The 19762-nt window shown below is 37.1% G+C and overlaps 1 protein-coding gene across 2 annotated transcripts in view; it reads right to left on the bottom strand.

Moving 5' to 3' along the window:
• Positions 1–19762, bottom strand: part of SPATA6 (spermatogenesis associated 6) — a 109239-nt gene that overhangs the window by 48689 nt on the left and 40788 nt on the right. For both annotated transcript variants that reach the window (XM_045858842.1, XM_045858852.1), the window contains exons 5-8: positions 18752–18876; positions 12391–12471; positions 7783–8076; positions 2834–2921 (exon numbers count right to left, since the gene is read on the bottom strand). In XM_045858842.1, coding sequence (XP_045714798.1) covers positions 2834–2921; positions 7783–8076; positions 12391–12471; positions 18752–18876 — 588 coding nt within the window. The remainder of the gene's footprint in view (positions 1–2833; positions 2922–7782; positions 8077–12390; positions 12472–18751; positions 18877–19762) is intronic.

Raw genomic sequence — 19762 nt, 5'->3', positions numbered from 1 at the left:
TTGAAATTTTAATGAAGACTCTTAAGTCTGTATAACTTAAATAAATAATTCATTTCCTTTTTACCAATCTCTGACATGGAGAGCTATTGTTCCCTGGCTGCAGGCAAGATGAACCTAGTAGAGAGCAACCCCAGGAGAAGGGGGGGGTCCATTCAGTAACATTGTGTGACCCCTTCTCTGGTGGCCAATCAAGGAAAATCATGGGAGACCACATGCACAGTAGCTTTAAAGTAATACAACTACTTGTACATGCGCAACAAAAGCCTGCCAAAACTAGCCAGGAAGGATCCACCCTATAAGAATAGAGTCCCTCCAGCCCATGAGGTCAATCTCTGCTTGAAGTTGGCCTGTTCCCATGTTCTCTGCTATAAACTCTGTCTGTTCGGTTCAATTCTTTGTCCCGATCACCAAGAACCTGGTTACCTGTGCCCACCTGTGACAATAGCAGAAAGGCAGGTAATAAATGTAGAACGAATAATGAAATATTTTAAAATCATTGTTTAGCAAACATCATAGAAATAAATTGTTTCAGGCAAAAATCATCAGTGTGTGCTAATAGGGTCAAACTTGAAGAGTCACAGGATATTATCACACAGTCTCAAGGTGTCTCCCCATAATTAAAAAGAAATGAAATAGCACTTTTATAATGGAGAAACCAAGCATAAACCATCTTGATCAAATGAGCAAATTAATATCACCAGTAACAAAGGGACATCACATACCTCCTGACAGGACGCACCAAGAGTAACACATCACTTCTGCTGTATTCCGAAGAAAAACAAATAATCTAAATCTAATTCATGAGATTAAAATCAAACAATCCCAAATTGAGAGACATGCTACAAAATTACTGGCCTGTATTCTTCAAAATTACCAATGTCAAATACAGTGTCAATGTCAAATACAAAGAAAGTCAAAGAAACTGGTCCATGTTAAAGGAAACTAGAGACATGGCAACTGAAGGCTATGCATGATGTGGGATTTCTCTTGCTATAAAGACATTATTGGGACAAGCAGCAAAATCTGGTTTAGATTTACAGGTCAGTTATTGTTCTTATACCACTGTTAATTTCCTTCTCTGATAATTGCATCACAGATTATATCTTTTTGGTCTCCTTGGACTGCCATTACAAAATACCATATACTGGGTGGCTTAAACAACAGACTTTTATTTCTCATAGTTCTGGAGGATGGCAGTCTGAGATACAGGTGCCACTATAGTCAGGTTCTTGTTCTGGCTTGAGAGGCCACCTTATAGCTGTGCCTTCATATGGCAGAGAGGGAAAGCAAGGTCCCTGGTGCCTCTTCTTACCAGGGGGCCCCACCCTCATAACATCATCTAAACCTAATTAATTCCCCAAGGCCTCACCTCCAAACACAATGCAAATGGGGTTATAGCTTCAACATATGAGTTTTGGAGGAACACAATTCATTCCAGAGCAATATCCTTGTCAAAAATGTTTATACACAGGCACACACACACAAATGAAAGCAGGAGAGGAAAGAGATAAAGAGAGGGAGAAAGAACAGCAAATACTAGCATGTGTGGATTCTGAAAGGTACATGAGAATTCTTTGTACTCCCTCAACTTTTATGTAAGTCTGAAATTCAGCAAATATGTAACTGTCAAGAAAAATCAGAAAATTAAGTGCATTCCAAAAGCATCTTCCAAATAACATCAATATTGAAGTTGTTTCTGATTTTTTTGTTCTTAAAGCTTATTTTCCATGTCTGTAATTTTTTTCTAAGGAGAGAAACAGTATTACATCTGTTCCTAATTTCATTTAATCTGACATTCTAGGTATAAAAGATATTCATTGCCACATCCATCTCCCTGTTAGTGCTAAAAAGTAAAGAAAAATAAATGAGCCCAAACTCTGAATGTTCTTTGAGATCTTGTTTCATTTCCCCACTTAATAAAAAGAGATTATACACTACAGTTCAGAGAGAGAAAGGGACAATGCTCATGACATGTCAAGATTATATTTTTTCACTCTATCTCATTTTTCTCTCTATTTGCCTTTGTCAGTGCATATAGTAAACTAACTTAAGGGCTGTTGGTGAACTGACTAGTCGATGCCTTTAGATATTAACAAATATCCCTAATTATATAATACCACTTAACCTTCATAAAAATCATCTTCATACTGAATTTCAGAAAATACTTATCTAACCATTAGGACCAGGACTAAAGTTTAAAGATATATTCTTATGAACTAAACCTGAAGGATGTTATCTTTTCAGAAAAAAAATGAAGTATTTATATATTACAATGACAACTGATATTTGTAAGTCCAGTGTGCTAGGCAGTTCATAGGGTAACATAAACCATATAATCTTCATTCTTTGATAAATAAACTGATTATCAAAGTAGTTAAGGATTTATCCAAGAATGCCCACTTTGTAAATCAGTGACAGAACAAATATTCTAATATATGTGTAAATGTCTATCCAAAATCTACAATATGAACTCTTTTTACTGAAGTATTCCCCAACGTCTGTTCTACCAACTAATGTATGTTAAGATGAGGAAAGGGTTTCAGAGTTAAATAAATGTAGAAACTGTTGAGCAAAACAAAATCAAGTTTGTTTTTTTTTACTAGAAAGGAATACACATTTTGTATCTCAAGGAGGAAGATGGTTTATAGCAGCATAGAAATTCTATTGTTTTTACAGAGGACCTATATAGGTGTCCCACAAGTTATAAAAAGTAGCACTATATCATACTATCCAATAATGCAGCAAAAATTCTGTTTTTGTTAATAGATGCCAAGTTAAAGGCTTGACAGTAGCCACAGCAATAAAGCAATAGAGGAGAGAACTTGTAGCTTACCATTGTGCATCCTCGACCATCCATCTCTTTCACAGTCTCTGCCAGAAGACCCATAAAAATGATCAGCCCTGGGACTTGGAGGATCGACCTAGAAAAGAGGAATTCAATGTAAAAAAACAGCGTAAATCTCCTTTCAGTCCTATGGCACCAGAAAACCAGCTGCATGTATCTTCAGGTTACCATGACAGTGACCATAGGGTTCAGGTGTGTTTCAAAGCCAGAGCACAGAGGAGTATTTGCTGTTCATCTTTAAAGAAAAATTGATATTAAACTCCAGAAATGTTTAATTATATATTTGAACCTAATTTTAAATGACCAGATATACAGTTGAAATACCTATTACTCCATTGCCTAGTTTGCTTTCCATTACAAAGCTGGGGGCATCGACACAATGGAATACCACTCAGCCATAAAAAAAAAAGAAAATTTTACCCTTTGCAACAGCATGGATGGACCTAGAGAACATTATGCTAAGTGAAATAAGCCATCAGAGAAAGACAAATACCATATGATCTCACTCATATGTGGAATCTAATGAACAAACTGAACTATGAGGAAAATGGGGACAGACTCATAGGTGGAGAACAGGATGCCAACTAGTAGGGAGGGAAGGCTAGGGGGTGGAGGGATTGAGCAAACAGGAAAAAGAACTCATGGGCATGGACAACAGTGTGGTGATTGCTGGGGAGAGGGGATATAAGGGGACTAAATGGCAATGGAAAAAAAAACAATGAAACTTACATAAAATTTTTAAGTATATTTTTTAAAAAGTTTAGCCATTTGCTACTCAGCTCCTTAGCAAACAGATTTTTAATTTAAACAGCATCTTTACTTGGCTGTGTTCAGAGCCAGATTGCTGAGTGCTTTATAGCTTATACACAATAAGCAAAATAAAAAGTCAGAGTGATATAAATCTGTGTAAAAAAGTCCGTTCTAATCATGAAAATTAAAAACTTTGCGCATTAAAGAACCATACCAAGAGAGTGAGAAGACAACCCATAGGAGAAAATATTTGCAAATTATCTGATACATAAGGCATCAACATAAAGAATATATAAAGTTCTACAAATTAATTAAAAAATTAAAAGTGGGCAAAAGACTTAGACATGTCTCCAAAAGACATAATAACCAATAAGTGCATAAAAAATATCCAATAACACTAATCATCAGGGAAGTGCAAATCAAAACCACAATGAGATAACACTTCATGTCCATTAGGATCACTATATAGGGTAAAAAACAATGTAAGTGTTGATGAGTATGTGGAGAAATTGAAATCCATTTGTATTGTTGGTGGGAATGTAAATTAGTGTACTTACTATGGAAAATAGTATGGAGTTTCCTCAAAAAATTCAAAATAAAATTAAAATATTACCCAGCAATTCCACTTCTGGGTATGTACCCCAAACAACTGAAAGCAGGGAACTGAACAGATGTTTTGACATCAAGTTCACGGCAGCATTATTCACAATAGACAACAGGTGGAAGCAAGCCAAGTGTCCATCAACAAATAAATAAATACAATGCGGCATATACATATAAAAGAATGTATTCCCACTGTAAAAAGGAAATTCTGAAAAATGCTGTAATGTGAATGAACCTTGATGACATCATGCGAAGTGAAATAAGCCAGTCACAAATGGACAAACCCTGTACACTGCACCTCCGTGAGATGCCAAAACCCATAAAATTCACAGAGACTGAAAGTGGGCTGGGGAAAACGGGAGTGGGGGGTTACTGCTGAATGGGCGCAGAGTTTCAGTTCAGCCAGATGAGAGAAGTTCTGGAGAGACAGTGGTGATGTGAACGTACTTAATCTCACTAAACTGTATGCTTTAAAATGTTTAAAAGAGTAAATTTTATATGGTGTATATTTTACAATTTTTAAAAATTAAAATTAAAAAACAAGTCACAGAACGAAACCTCAAAATGAGGAAAAAAATTTACAAATCACCTGATAAGGTTCTAGAATCCTAAATATAAAAAGAAAACTCACAATGAGCAACAAAAAGATAAACAACCTACTTAAAAATGGGCAAAAAAACTGAACAGACATCTCTCCAAAGAAAATACACAACAGGCTAATAAGCACATAAAAAGATGCTTATCATTAGTCATTAGGGAAATCGAAATCTAAACCATAATGAAAAACCACTCCATATCCTCTAGGATGGCTGCAATAAAAAGAAAAGAAATGGAAAATAGCAAGTGGTGTTGGGAATGTGATTAAACTAGAACCCTCATACATGGCTGGTAAGAATGTGAAATGGGGCAACCACTGCAGGAAACAGTTTAACAATTCCTCAACGAGGTAAACATAGAATTGCTCATGGCCCAGCAATTCTACCTGTAGATATTAAAGCAATTAGGAATTAAAACATACTCAAACAAAAACATGTGTACAAATATTCACAGAAGCACTGTTCACATAACCAAAGGTGAACACAACTCAAATGCCAATCAGCAGGTGATGGATACACAAAATTTGGTATATACAATGAGGTCTGCCCAAAAGGTATTCAGCCATGTAATAGGAAAAATAGTGACATTTACTGAAGGAAATACAAGACACAAAAAACACTGTACATAGGACAATGACGCTTCTGTCCCCTTTCAAGTAGGCCCCTTGGAACCTCACACAGTTCTCCCAATTTCCATCAGCTGCCCTGTTGTATTTTCCTGAATCTCATCAAGTCTGAAATTTTTTCCCTTTCAAAGGTGATTTTAGTTTTGGGAAAAGCCAAAAGTCATAGGGCGCCAAATATGGGCTGTAGTGGGGCTGAGTCACCAGGTGATTTGATGTTTTGCCAAAAAACTCTGCACGAGACGTGATACATGAGTGGGCACATTGTGGTGATGAAGCTGCCAACCACCATTTGCCCATAACTGTGACCTTCTGAATCACCTGAGTAGTTTCTGCAGAGGAATGTTTAAGCTTAATGCAAAATTTGATGCCTAGTCATTGTTCTACTCATTCAGTCATTTTGAACATGCTGGCCACACAGTACACATGTTCACTGACCAGCATCTACCACCCCCACTGACTAGTACAGTGAAGTCATCATGGTTCACTCATGCACATTCCAGTCCACTGTCCTTGGCTGCTAGGTTTCATCGATGTCATGCAAACCTTTCTCATTATATTAACAATGGCTGGACTTTTTCCAGACAGACCTCGTATGCATACAATGGACTACTCAGCCATAAAAAGACTCAAGCACAGATGCATGCTACAACATGGATGGAAACTCAAAAACACTGCACTAAATGAAAAAACCAGGCATAACATCCCAGATATTGTATGATTCCACTTACATGAAATGGCAGAAAAGGAAAAGCCATAGGGATAAAAAGAAGATTAGTAGTTGCCAGGGGCTGGAGAAACAAAGGAATGAAGGGTGAATGCTTAATTAGTAGAGGGTTTTGTTAAGGATAACGAAGAAGTTCTGGAACTAAGATAGTTGGGACAGCTGCAGAACAATATGAATGTACTTAGTGCCACTAGAGTATATACTTTAAAATGACCGAAATGCTAAATTTTGTTATGTGTATTTTATCATAATTTTTAAAAATTATGTTCTGCATAAATAAAATACTATTCTGGATATATGAAAAAAGAAAAAAAAATGTTTAACTCTTCTGGAATGATTTTTCCAGTTTGTTTGGGAGCATAGTAGTGACTTCTTAAAACTGCTCCATATTCTTTAAGGCTATTTTCATACAACGTATCTAAAACTAGAATGTTTTTCCTAAAGGTGTTAACACTTTGCATATGCATGTACCAAATTAAGAGTTTGTTTGGTTATCAATTTCTTAAGTGCTTTAAAATCATGAAAGGCTATGGAGGGGGCTGTTGGAGGGAAGACATGTCTATGTTTACAAATACAAACTAGAAAAAATCCAATTTCCTACACAGTAAGGTAAGCAATTTTCTAACTACAGGCTTAGAAGTATGCATTTATTTCTATTCATTAAAAAGCTAAGAGGGAAATCACTTTAATAAAAATGTCAAAGTTTATACAAGCAATATTAGAATTATTCTACTTTGAACACTGATGTAAAAAACAACATAATAAACATTTTAGGAGCAGCTATTTCCCTACACAATTTTTATGTGGCTAACCTCCAAAATATTCCTGGTTATCTTTATGCATAGGCACTTAGTATGTCCTTTCTTTTCCATTTAATTTATAATTGAGGACAGATATAAAATTAAAAGCATTCTGAAACTGCCATCAAACAAGCAAGTAAAATTTGGATATTATTTCCACAAACAACCATACACACAAAGAACTCTTACCAGGACTTATAAATTCTACAGAAGTGAGACAAATGTAATCACAATAATTTAAATGCAAACCACATCACAAGCAGGTTTCTGTACAGAAAGATTAAAACTATGCCAGCCTTAGCTCTCTGCACTTCCAAAGGCCTTCTCATCCCATCAAACGACGATTTCCTCCAAAGATCCGTTCATTACATGAGGCTGAACTGACCCACAGGACATAGTTTCAGTGGAAACTCACTTTCCATTATAACTTTTAAAAATCTGGGGGCAGAAGGGGTGGGGTCTTCCTTTTCATAAAGAAAACCTGGTCCTCTTTTAAATCCCTGCTCTGCCAGAGGACTAATGTCGACTGCACCTAAGCTCATGTGCAGAGTCGTTATGCTGTACACTGGGTAAGAAGAAAGGAAACAGGTACTTAGAGGACTTCACACGCCATTCATAGTGGCGCTTGATCTTTGTGGAGCTTGACCTTTGTCAGGTATAAAGGCTGGCAAAAAAATGTTTTTATTCTAAGTTAATTTTCTATTTTAGATTGCTACGCTAACAGTTCAGGAAAGAAAATTATTAACAGGCTAGAAGTTGAAAGAAGTTTTAGAATAATGTTTTCATGAAAGAACAGATTAAATCAGTTTCAAATGGAAATGTTTAAGAGAACACATACATGTCTAATCACAAATGGAGGTTTATCTGTTTCTTTTTTGAATTCATAGGGTCCCAGATTTAAGTGCGCCAGCCGCCGCCTGGTGTCTTCAGATAGCTCACACATGCGTCTTTTTGTGTAGGGAGATGGAGAGTGTGACTTTGAAGATATCGTAGGCTGTTCGTAGTTTTTTGCATTTACACAATATTTATTTCTCTCAGGGGACTTGGATTTTTTCTTTTGTGATCTTGATGATCTGTTTTGCAGTCTGCCGTGTGATTTTTCAACTGGAGCCGTATGGTACATATACTTATCCTAAATATAAAAAATAAAAATTAACTTGGGTAGAAGATAGGTAAGTAGATGGATAGATAGATAGCCAGACAGACAGACAGATAGACATATAGAGACATACACTTTTAAAAAGCAATTAATGGCACATACAATTTAACCCAAGTAGATCAGGCTTTCCTATTTGTGTAGAGCCTTGGAGAAGTCAAACCCACAGTCTCTTAGATCTCAAAGTCTCTGTCTAGTATTTAATAAAGTATCCTGTATCAAACTTCCTTCTTAAGTCTAACAAACACTTTAGGAAAGTGAAAGCCTAATATTTAATTTTTTGAAAAACCTAAGAAACAAAGCCAGAAAAATTATTTTTCAGAATACTAAAAAATTAATGCTAACATTTGTTATTTATAAGTATTCAAATAATTGGATATATAATTTAAGAGGGCTTTGTTTAATGATGTTACACATATACATGTCTAATTGATTATGAAAACTTTATTAAGAAAACTATTAAAATAAGTCATTCATACTACTATGATTATAAACATACGTGCACAATGTGAAACTCTGAAGAAATTTATACATGTTTTCATGAAATATATTACCTGGATTATACAAAATGATTAGAATTTTAAGATCTCTTCCATGCTACAACTTTATAATTTAATGACAGAAAACTGTACCATCTTAATTCTGGTTCCATATTGTTATAAAACTAAAAATGTATAAAATATATGTCATAAACTTTAATGACTAGTATTCTAACTTCTAAAAATATGGTTAGCAGTCTAAAATTTTGAAAAACAAATGTGATATTTCTAAAATTTTTTTGCATTAGGATACAATTTTTTAAATTCCAACTTTATAATGCCTTAAAAGCTGAATTGTAAGTAAACAAGACCTCTTCACTCATTATGTAGAATCATGAGCTTTCCAATATTAGAGAAAATGGGCAGTTAAGAATCTTTGAACATCCTCCTAACATTAATCACTAAAAACTCACCAATCCTACCCCACTCTCTACTTTCTCAGTTCTCTTCCTTATTTGCCAAAGGTATCTATTCTCAAAAAAATAAAATAGAAATGTGAAATAAAAGGGAGAAGAGTCAAATTTTTTAAGAGGTAGAAAAACAGGAAAGAAAGTATTTTCCTAATTAGAAAAATAAGTCCATGAGTTTCATACAAACCAGCAGCATCCGATTATTTTATCATCTTTCTTTAGCTCTTGACATGCTCCTGGACCTCCTCCCGCCTTGTTCAATGGCTCCAACAAGTAATTCAGAATTTTTCTACCTTACCCCATTTCACCTCCCTCTATGACATCACACTGACCCACAAAGGCAGGAATGTTAGCACCTGAAGGGATCTTAAGGTTTAATAAAATGTTCAAGAAATGAATCTTCCCAAAACCTTGGACCGAGACTTTCTATTTTGTAGCTTTAATTAATTATCTTCTTGCACTTTGTCTTAGATTTCATCATTATGCAGATTCATTCCATCCCAAACTCTGAAAATCCTTTGCTCACCAAAACTTTCCCTCACCCTGCTTCCTCTAGTCTCACTGACTCTCTGACCTGCCCTCTCAGAGCCTCAGTCCCTGGGCCGCTCCCACAGACCTTCACACATCCTTCGTGTCTCTCACCACCAAAACCAGGAGAACCCGTAATCGCCCACTTCCGCAATGCTGTAAAGTTCCTACTTATCCCACCTCTGATCACACCAAACCTAAAGTAGTTAACCCCATCTTCTTTCTTCTCGTTTTTGAAGCTGAGTACTACTAGAGGAAGTTATAAACTGTGGCGTATCTACTCAGATACATGTTGTCTACCTCTACTCAATCCTTAATGCATCCTGTTACTGCCAACAAAACTCTGAGCAGATGCCGTTTTATACTGCTACTCCTTTGGCCAAAGGACAATAGCACACATGACACAAGCGGAGACTTGAAAAGTACTTGCTGTCTTATACTCCTGAGAAGCCTTCCTGCCTGGCACTATGTGACAGGGCCAAAATGAGCCAAATTCCCCCACTAGATGAGAGGTTGTGGCCGTTGCCCCAGCTGAAATCAAACCAATTACAAAAAATGTAAAGTCCTTCCCCAGACGAAAACAGCAGCCAACTGCAAGACCCGTGAAGGAGGCCATCCCAGATCACGCAGCCCTGGCCTAGCCAGTCCAGAGCAAAAGGCTCACCAGCCAATTCACAGAACTGTGAGAAACATTTTGTTTTAAGCCACTAAATCAATGTGGATTTTTACACAGCAAAAGCCACCTGATATGGCAGACTGACAAGCATATTAATAAAGCTACTATTGATATTCAATATTAAATTCTCCTTTGCATTCTAATTTGCAGGAGGTAAAAAAAATAAGTAGAAAACTAGTTTTATTCCAGAAAATCATAATAATATACTTGATTTTTTTCGGTCCATTCAGTTGGTGACAAAACATCAAATTATTAAAGTTCCAAAAGAAATAAAGATCATTATAGGTATTGTAAACTTAAATAATCAATAATTTTTCTGATTTTACTGACTTGTCTCTTAACAACAAAAATGGTTTGTCTTATTCTTATATTTGAATCTGAAAATGCTGCTTTTACAGCCATTAAAATTTTAATGGCAACTAATATTTACTTTTAAGTAGATTGATTGCATTCTCAAATAAGGTCAAATAAGATTAAAATTCTGGCTTTTAACATTCAGAATTTTAATGTAAATACATCTATGCTGTTGTGCCTATTTGGACATTTTTTTTATTTTATATTTCAACTATTGCCTCTGACCTCCCCTAATTATCGTAATTAAAATAACCTAGTAACAGCCACAAAATTCATTAACTAAATGTTATGTGCCAGGTACACTACCTATATTCTCTAATCTAATCCTTAAAGCAGCCTTATAACTAACTTGAACCCAAGTCTATCTGACTCCAAAGCACATTTTCTTAAACCCTGTCTGACACCAAAGCCTATTCTCTTACATCTCTGTTCAATAAAGAATGAGTGACAAACATTGAAACAGCAAGATAAAAAGAGTCTTCCCAAAAGTTTACAGAGGAAAATATTATTTCCTAAGTCCAATGAAACTACTAACGGGGAGCCAGTTTTACATTTAGAAAGGAGGACTCTCCCACCAAGCTGTGTACACTTAGAATGTGTGTACTTTTCTGTGTATACTGCTATACTCCAGACAAAAAGAGACTTCTCCATCCGCCCACCAGAAGGGCATATCCTAACATGGAGAGAAAAACTTTGTCAGAGTCCAGGTAAGACATCTGTAACAACTTACAATTACCAACAAGTGTGCAGTGTATATATCAAAAGTAAGTCAGAAATGTATCTGCATTTGGAAAGCACAGGTTGTTACGACTCTAATAGCTGTTCTTCAGCTTGCATTTAAAAAGAAGTAAATAACTATAGCCAAACTGTGATCTGTTAAATATCTTGCTAAATAAAATGATTCCTTTGATAATTTTATAAATCCATGTTACCTTTCTTAGCTTAAGTCACAGTTATCATCCTCAGCAAATTGAATCTAAAACTAGTGATGCCGTAAATTAACACTCCCCTCTCTCCATCATAGGTCCAGGCTTGCCCTCTTTGGGCCCTCTGGGCTTTATAATCTACTGGCTCTTCATCACAGACTGGTCATTGTTACCTGGTCATAATGCAACCACATATAAGTGATACATTAGTAGATAAGCTGTGGACAAGGTAGCAAGACAATCCTGGTGACTCAGTGAGAATTTAGACCAGAACGGAACATTAGACCCAGGTATCTCAGCTTACTAAAGGCAGTTTCCAAAAATATAGATGGCGCTTTGACTCAAGTGTCTAAGCTTTCCTTAATCCAACAATACCAGAGTGCTTGCCAAACTGAGCAACAGTCCCTTAAGGAATTAGAGACACAGAAGAAATCATAACTTGCTAAACACCAATGTCCCAGCCTGACAAACTTAGGCCATATTTGCTAAACAGGTATCCTTTGAACTTTCTGTAGTCACCTGTAATTTCTTGAAGATTTATAGAAGCCTCCCATCTGGTTTTTGTGGGATGTCTTGATCCCAACATATTTCTGACAGCCTGACTTCTCTACACTGAAGAAAGGCCCATCAAGTTCAACACACACTCAATGATGGCACCGCTGATCACATGTACCGAATTCTTCCCTCTCACATTTATCAAGATGGAACCAAGCTGCTAAAACCTATGGTAATTGCTTTACCTAAAGATTGACCAAAAAAGGTCAAAACAGCTGAAGCCAAATTTAAAAAAAATTATACTTGCTAAATGCCCAGAAATATGAATAGATAAACCATTAAATACTTTAAATGACTTTAACCTGAGTGCGGCACTTCCTTGAGCTTATCAGACATTCAGTAATCACTGAGGTTGTAGAAAATTCCAGCTTTGGAGCAATTCCCTGAGGGGGAGAAACAGGACATTATTAGACATTTCAATTTAAAAAAAAATATTTTAGTGCTGTAAATATGACCTAAAATAACAAAGCTGCTTCATTTGTCAGTTTGTACTTCTTATTAAAGATAGACAACATAATATGTAATGCTAAATGTCTGCTAGAAAGTTTCATGTTGATGATTCACTTATGAGTTATTATGTAACTTTTATGAAATACTTAATGTTTTTTATTTTCAAGTATTTTTCTGTCAAATTCTTTTAAGATTTTTTCAACTGTGATATAATATTAAAGTCATGAATACACAAAAATACATAATGGATTTCAGCTCTTTTTATTTTTACAACTAAAGACATATCTAACTACATATCAAGAAATATTTTGGATAGTGCCCTCATTTAAAAAAAAATCACAGCTCCTGATATGCAGTTGTTGAAAACAACTAGAGGTGGGAGACGTCTCTACCAATTCCTCCAATATTTTTTCCCATAATGTAGCTTACAGTCAGATCTATGAATAAATCTTGCTTCTATTTCTTACAACACTTCAATCATTGGCCTGAACACTGTTTTGAGATGAGTGAAGAAAACAAATGGTAAAATTCAAAGGAACAGTCACAAAGCATGGGAGAAGACATTTGGAAGCACCTAACTCATGCATTCACCAAAACATTAAAAGACAACGCCGGTTCTCAGGGCGGCTTCACTCTGGTATCGTGGAAGCCAAACATCGACAAACCCAGCCCGTGACCTACCACATTTAAAGTTTCAAGCATCTCACAAGTCACAGAAAACCAAATCTGACTTGCCTAAAAATGAACTGAACAATTGTTTTTCTTCAAACACATCTACTATTAATGATCTCCACTATGCCTCTTTGTTAGTTATCCATTGCTGATAACATATAAAACATCAGTAAATACTTACTGTCTCACATAGTTTCTATGGGGAAGGAATCTGGCAGATACTAAACTGAGTGTGGTTCTGGCTCAAATCTCTCAAGAGATTGCCATCAAGGCATCATTTGGGCTGCAGGCCTCTGAAGGCTTTACTGAGCCTGGAAGGTCTGGGTCTGCGTTTGCTTCTGGAGAAGGCTCATTCCCACAGCCTTGGTTGAAGCCCTCGGTACTTTTCCAACTTTCAGAGAGGACTCAGATCCTCATCAAACAGACCTCTCCACAGTGCTGCTCGAGTGTCCTCTTGACATGGCAGCTAGTTCTCCCAACAACAGTGATCCAGGAGCAAGGCAAGGAGGAAGCCACACTCCTTTTGTGATGTGGTCTCAAAACTGTAACACACTTCTGTCATATTCTATTCATTTGAGTCACACTAAGTGCAGCCCACAGATAAAGGAGTTAGGCTACCTTTTCAGGAGAGGAGTACAAAAAGTTTGTGGACATGTTTTAAAATCATGAGAGTCTACCCTCTGACCACAAACTACCTTTATTCTTCTCATGTGTAAACTACACTGAGGTCCTATGAGAGAGAGCATGAACCGGCCATGCCTCCTGGCTCCACAATCTGGGCTCTGCTTCCAACCTGTGAATTATCATTCCTCTGTAATGAGAGGTAGACTGTGTCTGGAGCCGCACATGTTCTGAGCTCTGGTCCTGTAAGCAGAATTCTGGGGGCCACAGGCCTTTTCATTTTTTTAAGTCTCTCTCCTTTTCAAACCAAGCTGGTGATGTTTCTACCAATGTAATGTTCTGAAGAACATTTTGGATCTTTCATGAAATGTGATTAGAGTTCATGCCTTTAGACAAAAGCCATAATCTTCTCTATCATGGGATTCTTCTGAGATTGCTGAGGGATAATACCCATAAGTATTTTTTAAAACCTATGACGGACTGAATTATTTTCTGGAGCAACATCTTGGGCCTTACTGAGATTTTAATGAAGAATTTTACAGTCGCACACTTGGTTTCCCCATCAGGCCACAGTTTCCTGAAAGTGCCCTGGAATGATTTTTGCTCAGAAGACTGGATTGCAATTTATCATATTGGCCATTGGGAAAAGCTAGGAATCTTCAGAAATAGTAAGTTCCAACTCCTTTATGTTTAACCGCCTTTCCTTTTGTTTCTCTCTCCCCTCTCATATTTTTCCATAAGCAGCAGGAAAAGGCTCTCTGAAAGTCTCCTTGTACAGGCTCCCATTTCATTAGGTGTTTTTCTACAGCCATGTTGCTTCAGGGGACTCTACTGCCAACCTTCCTGCCTTTACATCACCAGAATTCTTTTTTCTCCTAGTTCCCAATAACACCTGCCTCACTCTCCTGCAAACACGCATCAGAGTTTTTTCAAGGCTCTTCAATCTTGCACAAACACTCCAGCAAAACTGTTCAACTTCTGTCCTCTGCAGAACATTCAAAGTTGCTTGGATATCCTCATACATGGCAGGTGGCTACCCACAGAGCAAGTGATACAAAAGTGAATGCAAAGAGAAAGCCACAATGCATTTAATGACCCGGTCTAAAATCTAATACTGTCACTTCACCACACTATTTGTTAGCACCATGTCGTCCATAGAATTAGCTCTGCCTTTGGAAGAAAGAAGTGTCAAATCATTTATGGACATATTTTGTAACTGCCATAGCCTGGATTGCAATTTATCACTTTACCCCACTCCATATACTGCTGGTCACATAGTAAATAATGTTTTAGTCATTATTTGTATTGATCTTTCAAAACCCATATGTAACGATTTGGGTTCTCCAAAGAAACAGAACTAATAGAGTGTATGTGTCTGCATGAAGAGAGAGCGCGCGCTATATTTTAAGAAACTGTTTCTCACAGCTGTGAGAGTGGCAAGTCCAAACTCCATAGGGCAGGCTGGCAGACAGCAAACTCAGGCAAAAGTTGATACTGTGGTCCTGAGTGAAAAATCTGAAGCATCAGCACTCAGAGAACTCAGGCAGTGTTCCTGTGTTAATAGTCCAGACGCAGACTCCTTTATGCTGCAGGAAACCTCAGGTTTTGCTCTTTGGGCACTCAGTTAACTAGACAAGTTTTACCTATACTATCAAGGGTAACGATAAACCTAAACTTAAAGTCAACTGTTTGGAAATATTAATCACATCTACAAACATCCTCATAGCAATACCTAGACCAGTGCTTGACCAAACAACTGGGTGCCATAACCTAACCAAGTTGACATATAACATTAATCATGACACCATCTCAAATGTCAGTTACTCTATAAAGCCTACAATAAGAGGTAACTCATTCATCCAATTCAATCAAGAGACATTTAACTTCCCACTCCAGGCAAACTACTGTGCTAAGAGTTCATTTCAAAAATGAGAGTCACAGATTCTGTTTCTATGATGTTCACAGTCTAGAGGACATGCTATCACCACCTCCACCACCATCATTACCACTGTCCTGATCTCCACAGCCATCATCACATCACTATCTTTAATCCACCCTACAACCCTAGGATGACTCTGTGTTATAGTGCTTTGCCGAGCTTACTCAGGTAGTCTGTGACTGCCAGACTTTAATCCTAGATGTGATTTGAGTCCTGGCCACAGTGATGGGTTCAGGAGGATAGCCGTAGACAAGAATCAGATGTCTATGTAGAATCACAAGAATTCTGAGGAAAGGTGGGCCATATTATTTATCCCTAGGATTCTGACAACAATTTCAGCATGTAGGTTTTCCAATGTCACCAAGCAATTCTCTGTGACACCAGCTTGGTATCCTACAGTTTAACTCAGTTTTGACACTGTCTACCTGGCAACAGCATCAGATCCCACAGGTTAGTCCTACAGAACTGTCCCCTACCCACTTTAGATGCCAACTGCTAGTTTACTTTGTCACCTTTGCTTCTGACCAGTTGGCTATAAGTTGAAGGTTCCCGTGACCCCCTCCTCAGCCTCAATTAATTGGCCAGAGTAGCTCACAGAACTCAGGATAACAGTTTACTGTTTACCAAATTAAGGATGCAGAGAAACATCTAGATGAAAGGTATCTGCAGGGCAAAGTGTGGGGGAAGGGACACAGAACTTCCATGCCTTCTCTGGGCACATCGCTCTTCCAGCACCTCTCTCCACATGCTCACCAACCTGGAGGATCTCTGAACCCAGTCCTGTTGGATATTTATGGAAGCCTCACTACACAGGCATGACTGACTGTATCGTTGTCCATTGGTAACTGAACACAATCTCCAGCCCCTCTCCCCTTTCTAGAAGTCCAGGGTAGGGCCAAAAGTTCTAACCCTCTAATTGCAAGGTTGGTTTCCTTGGCAACCAATCTGTACCTGAAAGGGGATAAAAACCAAATGTATATGTATATTTATTATAAATCACAATATCATGGTCTCACTGCCCACACTTAATTCTGTCCCCTGCAGTAAAAAAGCTACTGATTTTTCTACCCAGCTACAGGTATGGTGAAGCCACAATTCTCACTGGCCATGCAGGGTGTGGGAGCAGTCCCAGGCAAGAAGGCCATATACTTCCATTTTTACTCAAAGCTTTAGCAGTTATTCAAACAAACACTCTTAATTTGTCTTAATTGCCTTAACTGCCAGTCAGCTTCCAGTGTCCTGAAACTGTTGTTTGTGACAATTTTGTCCAGTTTTATACTTATTTTGTGTGGAGAGAGGAATTGGCCAAACTCTCTCTCTATACCACCATTACCAGAAGTCCCATTCATACATATAAAATGCCTTAGCGCACTGGCTGCTATAGCTCAGTAGATTGAGCACGGGCCTGTGAACCAAAGGGTCGCCAGTTCAATTCCCAGTCAGGACACATGCCTGGGTTGTGAGCCAGGTCCCCAGTGGGGGGCCCGTGAGAGGTAACCACACATTGATGTCTCTGTCTCTCTCTCTCTCTCTCTTGCCTTCCCTTCCCCTCTCTCTAAAAATAAATAAAATCTTAAAAAATAAAATGCCTTAGCAATGTAATACCTTCTGAATGTACATCATATGTAAGAATAACTCAAATTAAATAAAGAAAGATAACTGTTAATGGTCCATACTGTTATGTTTGTATTTCCAATTTGGTATACTGTAGCATTTTAAATTACTTTTAAAAGACCATAATTTAAAATCAGACATGTTTTTCATTGCAAGTTTCTAGACAGTTGCTGAAACACTCTTTGAAGACTTTCATAGTATAGAAGGTGGCTAATGGATACTAAAAAGACCCCAAAGGAGATACATTTTCATAGATTTACTAGTTAGTCAACTTGTGTATTTCCAGCAAGCTGACTTTGTTAAGTCCTAGGCCAGAGCACACTGCAAGTTCAGACCTGCAGGTGAAATCACTTAGTTCAGCACACTGGCTCACGCCACCCCACTGTCTTTACTCAGGCTACTCTAGCACTTCACAAAGTTAGTACAAAATGTCCACTTTGTTTCAAGCTAGGTAAGTTTTGCTTTTTTCTTCTTTGGAACACCAGAGGCTTTTCTCAGTTTCTCTAAGTGGAAGACATTTTCAGGGATGAAAATATTTTGAAATCATCCAACAAAAGTGGAAGGAAGTTAGAAGACTTTGGGGGAGAGTCTGTGGTCACAATACAGCTTTCACTTTTAGGTGTATAAATACAGATTTCCTTTCCATGAGCACATCATAATCTAGCCAAATCCTACCAATGAACATTTCAGTTATTTCCATTTTTCACTGTTGTAAACCATGCAATAAATGAACATGCCTAAGAAGGCTCTTAGTGTACCAGTGAAAACCTGTCGCTGAGACACATTGAGACACACACCTAGAATGTCATAGGCTATGAGAATCTCTGCCTTTCCTAGATAATTCTTCATTGTGGCTGTTCCCAGCTTACATGGCACAGCAGCGTAAGAGAGTTTCCTTTTTTCACACTTTTGATATTGTCAAATTTATTAAATGTTACCATTTTTATGGCTGTCAAAATGAAATCATATGGTTGTTTTAATTGGGTTTTCTTAAATGTTACTGAGTTGAGCACCTTCCAAATGTTTATTGCTCATTCTTTGAGAAAAATATAGAAAAGAGAGAAGAGAGACACAGAGAAAGATAGGGTGGTGGAGAGGAGGGGTAGGGGAGATGAAGAAAGGAGAGAAATGTGAAGAACATAAGACAAAATAGCCTTTGTTAGTTTGGGGGTAGATACATGGGTTTTGTTTACTTATTTTCATTTACTTCAGTATGTTTAAAACAACACTACGACTTCAGAAACCCATTATAATTAACCCAAATTAAACTTGGAAATGGCCCCACACATTTCAGATACTGAGGGCTCCACGGTGGGCTACCAGTGACTCGGCATCACAAAGCAGTTCAGAGAACAGCAAGCACTTACTCGAAGGCCAGAAATCCTGCTCATGGTGACCTGGCGGTTGGAGTCGTGGTGCCCAGAGAGTTGGTTCGGACCCGGAAACATGAAATCGCGTGTGTTTTCATCATATGTAGACAGTGTTTCACCCACTACAAGAGAGATATCCTGTGATTCAAATTATAACAAAATATTCTATTTAGGAACCAAATCGTCAGGTACAATATACATAATGCCTGATGCCTTACTGAAATACCTGCTTCAGGGTCATGGTTTTTTCTATGAAAGGAAAATTAAAGTTATGTTAAATGGATTAACGTATTTCCTTATTCAAACATGTAGCACACTTTACTAATTATCATACCCCCTTTAGTAGAGGAATGAATATGCATCTAACTTTAGTGAGTAGTTGAGAGTTCCTTAAAAAAAAAGTCTTCATAAACGTATCAAGTTGCTATGACATGTACACATCTGAAATTTAATTACAGTCTCCACATATTTCTCTGTCTTCTATTCTTTTCTACCTGCCATTATACGCTGAAAAAAATATAAACATTTTCTGGAATTTGTGGTTATCTGAATTTGGTATATATTTAATGTTCAACATTTTTCAAATTACCAGTTTTCAATAAAATATAGCTCTCTTTTTCACATAAATAAGTACTTAAGATGGATTTCTTTTTAAATCATAGATATCAATACCAGAAATAAAACTATCCTCCATACTTTAACTCTACCTATTCTAGGGATTTGTAATGTTTGCTAAATAGGTAAGGTTTTATTTTCTTTCACTCCCAGTAACAGTCTACCCACAAAAACAAAGATAACTGACTACTTCAACAAAGCATATAATTTTAGAAAAATCACAAAAACCTAACAGTCAATTTTTATGAATGTCAGAAAATATACTAGAATGAAACCAGCTTAGTTTTTACTTTCATTTATTACTATTTCTTCAACGTTAGAACTGTGTGTTCAAATGCCACTTATGTCAACCTTCCTGTATATATTATTTTGATCTATTGACATTTTACACAT

This window comes from Phyllostomus hastatus, unplaced genomic scaffold (genome assembly GCF_019186645.2).
Source record: "Phyllostomus hastatus isolate PE091 unplaced genomic scaffold, TTU_PhHast_1.1 phas_contig_147, whole genome shotgun sequence".
NCBI classification, from domain to species: Eukaryota; Metazoa; Chordata; class Mammalia; order Chiroptera; family Phyllostomidae; genus Phyllostomus; species Phyllostomus hastatus.
Note: the sequence above shows the minus strand (reverse complement) of the source record. Positions and strands in the feature narration are given on the sequence as shown.